General features: G+C 41.0%; 1 protein-coding gene across 3 annotated transcripts in view; it reads right to left on the minus strand.

The window, feature by feature from the left end:
* Positions 1 to 9,462, minus strand: part of nphp3 (nephronophthisis 3) — a 65,223-nt gene extending 55,761 nt beyond the window's left edge. Inside the window, exons 1-3 of one of the 3 annotated variants that reach the window (XM_043719514.2) lie at positions 9,179 to 9,462; positions 2,000 to 2,365; positions 1,076 to 1,201 (exon numbers count right to left, since the gene is read on the minus strand). In XM_043719514.2, the coding sequence (XP_043575449.2) occupies positions 1,076 to 1,201; positions 2,000 to 2,320 (447 nt within the window). In that variant the 5' untranslated portion in view covers positions 2,321 to 2,365; positions 9,179 to 9,462. Of the gene's footprint in view, positions 1 to 1,075; positions 1,202 to 1,999; positions 2,386 to 9,178 lie in introns of all 3 variants that reach the window. The other 2 variants (XM_043719513.2, XM_087978494.1) reach the window with 2 other exon arrangements.
* Positions 9,463 to 9,487: the final 25 nt, after the last annotated feature.

The following is a 9,487-nucleotide window of genomic DNA, read 5'->3' on the forward strand; positions in this document are numbered from 1 at the left end:
AAGGACAAGGGAGGCAAATGTGTAGGAATAGGTTCCGCTCTGATCAACACACAATCCTGGCATGGAAGTATACAGCCATCCTTTAAATGTCACTAGATCAACATCCTGGAACTCCCTCACGAGCAGCAGGGTGGGAACATATACCAAATGGATTGCAACAGCTCACCATCACCTCCTTATGGGCAACTAAGGATGGGCAATAAATGTAAAGACAACAAAGCCTACATTGCATGATTAAATGTAAATAAAACTCTTCCTCATTAGTGTTGATTTGTGTTCAAGTTACTACAGTAAAATTTGAATGCAGAACAATAGAACTTCAACACGACAACTCTCCACACCGTGCAATAGCTGGCATCCAGGAGGAGAAATAGTCTGGCTATCTTCAAGCCTGACACACCTTTTTTTTTGCAGAGAGAAACACAGCTTTTTTCCTTCTGGAGGTACAATTGCTTCTGCCCAAGTGTTCATATCACAAGCTGTTCATCTATCTAGGAGCTAATCACATCATTGTTAGCAGCAGGCAGCCTTGGTCATTGATAACTGGTCACCAGTCCACAGACCAATCAGTTAATTACTACTGGCCAAATCTCCATTTGTACACAACCCAAGCTTCTGTTCATCTGGAATTGAGGTGTCCCCACTGCTTGAACCAACAGCTATATAAACAGCACTTACAATGAGTATCACGTAACTTGTTTTTAAAAAGCCCAGAAATCCTTCAACAATCCTTGGCTTTAAATCAATCCCCTTTTTATTCATTTCAGTCCACAATCAAAAATACAGAAAAATATAAAGATATGGTATTTACAGTTCCTAATGGAAAATAATGCCATTCCATCCAGCGCCCTTGCTCAATAGTAAAGAAATGCAAACAATGAACAGCAAATCAAGACACTCACACTAGCTTCTAGGGCAGATCACAGATCACACCCCAAGATCTGCTCATGTTTTTCAAGCACGTAAATTCACTTCAATATTACTTTGATTTGTCAACAAAGAGATTGGATGTGGCATTGATACACCAACCATTTTTTTCTTCAATCTAGTGCGGGTGTTTGTTGGCTGAAATTACCTTGAACTGCCTTTTCACTTTATCCCTGTCATGCTCAAATGTGGCAGCTCTCTCCATGGCCTGGTATTTTGCCTCAAGGGCACTTTCTTTTTCTCGAAGTATCTTCTGGTAGGTTTTCTGCAAAGCCTATTAAACACAGTATCATACAGGTTAAAGCAAGTAAAGAGCACAAACAACCACCCATTCCCCAGCCCCACAGTGCTCAGCAAGCTTACTCAGTGAGCAGAAAAGCTCTTGAACATCAGGGATATCCCAGACTTGATATTCAAAACGTGAGTTTACAGTCACAAAATCTTTCAAGCACTTCTGCAAGATGTATACACTCCTAATACAACCTAGTTTAGTATTAGACACAGAAAGCATTGGAGAAACTTTTCAGGTCTGGCAGCATCTGCGTAGAGAGAAATAGAGTTAACATTTCGAGTCCCTTCTCAAACCTCATCACAACTGTTTCCACAGATGCTGCCAGATCTGCTGCGTTTCTCAGCATTTTCAGTTTTTAGTTCAAATTTCAAGCATCTGCAGTATTTTGCTTTTATTCGCGATGTTTAGTAATATGTTTCCTTAGCGGCATCTATGTGACTCAGATGAAGTTCACATTTTCACTTTAAAAAAAATACACCAAACAATTTGACTTCTTAAAAAGATCTCATCATTCTTTTGTTCTGCAAATGATAATAAATGAAATGCAAACAATGGTTTAATACATAATGCAGTTTTAACAGCATTGGACAGCATTAGAGTGCATGAACAGAACATATCAAGGATCTTCATGTCAAAGCAAAATACTGAAGATCCTAGAAACAGGAGCTAAAAATAGAAAAACATCAGAAAACATCAGCAAGGTAGGGAGCATTTGTGAAGAGAGAAACAGTTTTACACTTCAGGCCAACAATCTTTCACAGTTTACGGTCAAGTTCTTACCTGAAGCTCCGCTCTCAATCTTTTATTTTCCTTGTCAAGTTTGGTTTCCTTTTTCTGCATGGAGGCAATCTCATTATTTTTACTGACACGGAAGATTTCATATTCTTTCTTGAGTCGCTCATATTCCGCAGCATATTCAAGGTCAACTGAAGTTGTTGATTTGAAGCTTGCACCAATTACCCGTGGACCCCTTCTAAAGGAGCTGCGCAACAGTCTGGCCTTCGGTTTGAATTCCACTGGGATCTCGCAAGCCTCCCCACCGCCACCATCCGTGTCTTCAATGACTTCATTTGGGCCAATCAGCGAAGACGCCGTTCCCATTGTGTCAATGGGTTTGCACACATTTAGCCCATGATTCCTTTATAGCTGCAGTTGAGAATAAATTTCTGTAAATAAATGTTGGAACAGCAACAAAAATAAAACAATTGGTTTTAACAATCATGCTGGTAAGTTAACAGCTCTGGCAATGAATTGCCCAAAATTCAAAGGAAGCTTACAAAAAGGAACATTTCAGGCTCCAAACGTAAGAAGCCACCTACCTTTGATCAAAAAGTTGAATTACCTATCACTTGAATTGACTATATAAATAAAAGTAAATGTAATGCTGACAAAGTAGTGCACTTAGAATAGTGAATCCAGCTTTTGCTTGCCTTACTTTAGGAAAAGGCCAAGATCATGGATGGTGAAAGAACAATTCACCATGGGCAAACCTTTAGCTGTGAGCAAAGAGGAGATAAACAGAGGCTTTTCCCTTCTAAGAGAGGTCAAGAAAAGAATAATTAATATGTTCAGCATGTTGAAGCTTTGATAAATGTGAATGATGAAAAAGTATTTCCAGAGTCAGCAAGTTAATAATCAGAAGACATAAATTTAAAATTGCCCAACAAATTAAGTGAGAAGTTAGAAGAAAGGTTTTAGCACATGCGCTTTGTCAACACGCACATTCGCAAACAATGATTCCTGATGAAGGGGTTATGCCCAAAACATCGACTCTCCCGCTCCTTGGATGCTCCCTGACCGGCTGTGCTTTTCCAGCACCACACTCTTCAACTCTGATCTCCAGCATCTGCAGTCCTCACTTTTTCCTAATGATTAATTTCCAGGAGAATTGAAATGAAAAGCAGGGGAAGTTTTGTTATATTTTCAAAAACTGAATCACACTTGGATATCTGAGTAGTTTTGGTCACAAAGTTTTAAGGAGGATGTAATGGCTTTACAAAAGATGATACCTGAACGGAGGAGAAACAATCGGGAAATACTGTCCAGACCAGGAACCAAATCTCTAGAAAAGGGAAAAACGAGGGCTAACTTAACAGTGACATTTAAAATTATAAAGGGGTTTGAGGGGATAAATACAGGTGTTTTTACTTGCAGAAGAAGCCAAAACCAGGGCCATAAATAATAACAGACATCAATAAACCAAAACAGGAGAAACATCTTTAAATGATTGAGTGGATAGCATACAAGACATACCCACCTCGAGGAGTCAATGACATAGATTCATTTAAGATGTAGCTGTATAATTACTAGAAGAAATAAGGAACAAAAGAAATGCTGACAGGATGAGATGACGTAAGGCTTGGAAAGATTTTTGTAAAGCATGACCACTGTAACAGTCTAGTCTGGGTGAATTCAAAAAACCAATGACAGACATTTTAAATGAAAACAGGCAAATATTCAAAAAAGAGAAACAATGCTGTAAATGAAGAAAATGCAAGGAAAAGGGAATTCACAGTTACATAGCAGTTTACGTTTACAGAAAACCAATGTACTCATTATGGTCAAATAGCCTTCTTCTAAACAGTGGAATTCCAAGATTCTATGAAAGTTCAATTATAAACTTTAATCGCATTTAAATTAAGTTTACATTACAAATGTAATATTCTTATATCCAACCTGCTGTGATATTTATCTCCAATCAACACTGCACAATAAAAGTGACTTTTCCATTGAAAGCACAACTCGCCTTTTAATGTAATATCATCTTTCACCAGTCCTGTGCATTCTTTATTGTAATTCAGCACATGCTAATTTTTCAAAAAGTCATTATTCCTGCTCTTTTCATTCATGGTATTTGGATGTCACTGACTAGTGCCCAACCCTAAATGCCCTTGAGAAGTTTGTGCTGAGCCATCTTTGTGAATTGCTGTAGTTTTTTTGTGGTGTAGGTACAGGTGCAGGTGGGAAGGGAGTTCTAGAATTGAGACCCAGAGATGCATAGTGAGAATACATCTTCCCTGAGACAAACAAGCACTGCATCAAACCTTCACAACACACATAAAAGGACAGATCCATACAATTGCCCACATTTTCCAGTAAGCTGTCATAATGATATTTCACAAGAACACATCTCCAAACCTTGATTCAAATTTCTCTCTGTAGCATACAGAAGTGTACTGTACATATTCACTGGTTTGTCAGCTGCTTATCTGGATTATAAAACTTTAACACCTATTGAATGTAAAGATAAACATTTGAGTTTGATAAGAAGCTGTTTATTCTGGAGCAGCCACATTAAAGTCCTCTGAAAAATTAGAGATCTGCTGTGTACTCTAGAGAAGGTTAACAGCTCAACCTTGGTTGTGAAAAGATATGACCTTGGACTTGATGTAAGCTATTGCTTTGTCTGCAGTACTTCTGATCTGTTCCTATTCAAAGTTTAGGCATCAGCCTTCAGGGATACTACCTTATTATTTAGAAACACCAAAGCTGCATTCTCTTCACTAATACACCTACTGAGTACATCATATAAGAACCACTATCTATGTTAAAAATCCTTTATTTACAAACACTTATGTGGATGATCTGAATTTCAATTGTCATGCTTTTGGGACATTTTCCCAATTTATAAATTACCATATCCAAATTTCTAATGGAAAATTGCATATCCAAATTAAAGGTTAAAAATTTTAAAAATATTTGTGCAAGTCAATGCTTCAATTAAACATCTTCCCTTAGAGACCTCCACCACCTTGTGTCAATTTCAAGGCTGTGAGTTTATTTGCACAGCACTGCAAATCTGCAAGTGGAATTTGAACTGTGCAGTATTTCAGGATGTCAAAAATGCCAGTCAGACATATAAAATAGGGTAGGGGCAAATTACTGCAGATGCTGGAATCTGTACTGAAAACAAAAAAATGCTGGAGATCACAGCAAGTGAGGCAGTATCCATGGAGAGAGAGCGAGAGAGCGAGCAGCAAACTCTCAAAACATTAGTTTGCTGCTCTCTCCACTGATGCTGCCTGGCCCACTGTGAAAACAAAAAATGCTAGAAATCAATGTAAAATAGGTTGTTTTCTTCAGTTTTATGTCCCACAAAATTGTTTGAACTATAGGACACATTACAAAGTTCTCGCAAGCTAAAATTCACCTGGACTAATTTTTCACTGAATGAAAGAAGTTTTGTGAGAGAGAGAGCATGGAACTCAACACTGATTACAAGTTTTGTCTTGAATTCAATTAACTTAAAAAAAAGTATGTCTGACAGAAGAAAGGAAACAAATATCTTTTTTCTAAACTTCACTTTAGCATTATTAAAACAGAAGTTAAATGTTGAAGTCAGCTATAACTTCATCTGTTTTGAGAGATAGAAACAATGAGTGCAAAACAGAGATTCTAATTTCCAACACAGTTAGTGGGAGCAGAAGACAGACAGGAACAAATTGAGGAAGAAACAAAAAGATAAAACGAGGGATTATTTTCTTTTAAGTTTTGCTCTTTATTAAAAGCAAATTTTAAGGAAAGTAACTAGGAAATCAGTGACAAAGCTGACTGAGGGTTTTGGGTTCTTGGCCTGTCATATTTACACTTGGGAGAGGCACTGGACTCTGGAAGCAACAAAACTATGATTGAGAGTTTCAGTACCAGCGAGTTTGGAAAAGATTTGTTTCAGTACCAAATAGGGGAGGGGGAGATGAGTATTACAGAAGTGAAATTAGGAAGTCTTTACGATCGAGGAGGAATAGCAGCAAAAGCTGCATTTGGAGTCAAAATGAAACCAAGTTCATAAGTATTTTGTTGTGGTTCTGTTCGCCGAGCTGGAAGTTTTTGTTGCAAACGTTTCATCCCCTGGCTAGGCGACATCATCAGTGCTTGGGAGCCTCCTGCGAAGCGATTCTTTGATGTTTCCTCCGGTGTTTATAGTGGTCTGTCCGTGCTGCTTCCGGTTGTCAGTTTCAGCTGTCCGCTGTAGTGGTTGGTATATTGGGTCCAGGTCGATGTGTTTGTTGATGGAGTTTGTGGATGAATGCCATGCCTCTAGGAATTCCCTGGCTGTTCTCTGTCTGGCTTGCCCTATGATAGTAGTGTTGTCCCAGTCGAATTCATGTTGCTTGTTGTCTGCGTGTGTGGCTACTAAGGATAGCTGGTCGTGTCGTTTCGTGGCTAGTTGATGTTTATGTATGCGGATTGTTAGCTGTCTTCCTGTTTGTCCTATATAGTGTTTTGTGCAGTCCTTGCATGGTATTTTGTACACTACATTAGTTTTGCTCATGTTGGGTATTGGGTCCTTCATTCTGGTGAGTTGTTGTCTGAGCGTGGCTGTTGGTTTGTGTGCCGTTATGAGTCCTAGGGGTCGCAGAAGTCTGGCTGTCAGTTCTGAGATGCTCCTGATGTATGGTAGTCCTTTTGGTTGTGGTATGTCCTCGTTCCGTGGTCTTTCTCTTAGGCATCTGTTGATGAAGTTGCGCGGGTATCCGTTTTTGGCGAATACCTTGTATAGGTGTTCCTCTTCTTCTTTTTGCAGTTCTGGTGTACTGCAGTGTGTTGTGTTGAGACAACAACTCACCAGAACGAAGGACCCGATACCCAACATGAGGAAAACTAATGTAGTGTACAAAATACCATGCAAGGACTGCACTAAACACTATATAGGACAAACAGGAAGACAGCTAACAATCCGCATACATGAACATCAACTAGCCACGAAAGGACACGACCAGCTATCCTTAGTAGCCACACACGCAGACAACAAGCAACATGAATTCGACTGGGACAACACTACTATCATAGGGCAAGCCAGACAGAGAACAGCCAGGGAATTCCTAGAGGCATGGCATTCATCCACAAACTCCATCAACAAACACAGCGACCTGGACCCAATATACCAACCACTACAGCGGACAGCTGAAACTGACAACCGGAAGCGGCACGGACAGACCACTATAAACACTGGAGGAAACATCAAAGAAGCGCTTCGCAGGAGGCTCCCAAGCACTGATGATGTCGCCTAGTCAGGGGACGAAACGTTTGCAACAAAAACTTCCAGCTCGGCGAACAGAACCACAACAACGAGCACCCGAGCTACAAATCTTCGCACAAACTTTGATCATAAGTATTTTGGTTCAGCCCACGAGAGACTGGGAAGGAAAATAGAAACAGTAATGAGTGACATGGCGTATAGTGGGAGACCAAAGGCAGTGGCTTTGGACTTCCAAATTAGAAAAAAAAGCTAGCTCATCCAAGCCTGAATGTTGGGCAATAAGGCTAACAAGAAAAGGCAGTGGAGGAGGCTTAGAAAACTGGGGCATTATAGAACTGGGTGTTTCATCAACACATACATGGAAACTGAGTCCATGTCTTTGAATTGACGGAGGCCATGTAGATGAAGAATAGGAAGAGAACTAAGGTTAGTTTCTGGAGACAGGAGAATAAAGAGATAGAGATTTTCCAATTATACCTTATTCGTCAATAGTAAATCAAAGTGTATGCAGTTGGAATTCTTTCAGTTTTTAAAAATAATTCTTTCATGGAATGTGACTATCACCGGCTGACAAACTTGAAGATGTGTCAAAGGTCACAGAGCATTCATGAAGTTAAGAAAATTATGCACTACATCCACAGATATATCATACATGGTTTTCATTAAGGGCTGCTCTGAGCTGTGACTGTGACAAGGCAGCAAGTTAACTGGACCAGTTCAATCATAGTGTTGAGGGAGACACAGGCAGATTTGGAAAATGACAGCAAATCAAAGACTAAAAAGGGAAGCATGGAAAAGAGGAGGAAAAGAATGAGAAGGCAAAAATGGATAGATTACAAAAGTTGAGACTAAAGTTTTCAAGCTAGCGTTGAGAAATTTATTCTGCAGTCCTTGGCAGCACCTCCCAATGTCAAAGCAAAACAGAAGTGACAGAATAATAGGAATAGTGTATTTGCCCCAATGCACCTACACAACCACTCAATAAGAGATTGTATGCTTTTCTAACAAAACACATTGGAGACAGTGAGGACTGCAAAATGCTGAAAAGTCAGAATTGATAAAGTGTGGAGCTCAAAAAAGCACAGCAGCAACAGAGGAACAGGAGCGTCAATGTTTCAGGTCAGGACTAAACACATTGCCACACTATTCCTTAATGCACAAAAATCTATTGACTGCCAACTGTGCAATCACAGCCCCCCAGGTAGACAGGTCTGAACTCAGATTTCTCCAGTTTCCTCATTTCCCCTCCCCCCACCTTGTCTTAGTCAAATCCCTCGAACTCAGCACCACCTTCCTAACCTGCAATCATCTTCCTGACCTCTCCGCCCCCACCCCTACTCCGGCCTATCACCCTCACCTTGACCTCGTTCCACCTATTGCATTTCCAAAGCCCCTCCCCAAGTCCCTCCTCCCTACCTTTTATCTTAGCCTGCTGGACAAACTTTCCTCATTCCTGAAGAAGGGCTTATGCCCGAAACATCGATTCTCCTGTTCCCTTGGATGCTGCCTGACCTGCTGCGCTTTTCCAGCAACACATTTTCAGCTCTGATCTCCAGCATCTGCAGTCCTCACTTTCTCCTCCCAGGTAGACAATGCCAAACATCCACAAATAAAGATATCTCTCATCACCTGAGTCTTAAATACTCAGGAGAAAGTGAGGTCTGCAGATGCTGGAGATCAGAGCTGGAAATGTGTTGCTGGAAAAGCGCAGCAGGTCAGGCAGCATCCAGGGAACAGGAGAATCGACGTTTCGGGCAATGCCTGAAGAAGGGCTAATGCCCGAAACGTCGATTCTCCTGTTCCCTGGATGCTGCCTGACCTGCTGCGCTTTTCCAGCAACACATTTCCATCTTAAATACTCAGCCCATCGTACTTTTGAATGTGACCCTGTACTGTTGACGGCCAGTAACCCCCAGGGAGCAGCAACACAAGCATGGCAAAGATTGTCAAGGAGAGGAAAAGTGATGTGACTTACTTACCCCTGAGTTCTGTCTGAAAGCGGCCAGCACAGACTGTCCAGTCATCAGCAGTAACTCACTGTCCTTCCATGAGGGGACATGTTAATAACCGTCACTCTGACAGACAGTGAATGATATTCGAGGAAGGAGGAGGCAGCAGCTGAGGTTTCCCTCGTAAACCCCCCCCCCGAGCCAGTGTGCTGCTGCTGTTGCCGAATAGTCAGGGCATGGACCGCACGGAGAAGTTCAATTTGAAAGGTGGGGTGGGGGTTAGAGCGCGGACGGTGGGGGGGGGAAGCAAGGAGCGGTGATATCTAAAAGCAGGCGAGG

This window comes from Chiloscyllium plagiosum, unplaced genomic scaffold (genome assembly GCF_037043375.1).
Source record: "Chiloscyllium plagiosum isolate Xiang-an unplaced genomic scaffold, Cpla_swu_hap1 HiC_scaffold_34, whole genome shotgun sequence".
NCBI classification, from domain to species: domain Eukaryota; kingdom Metazoa; phylum Chordata; class Chondrichthyes; order Orectolobiformes; family Hemiscylliidae; genus Chiloscyllium; species Chiloscyllium plagiosum.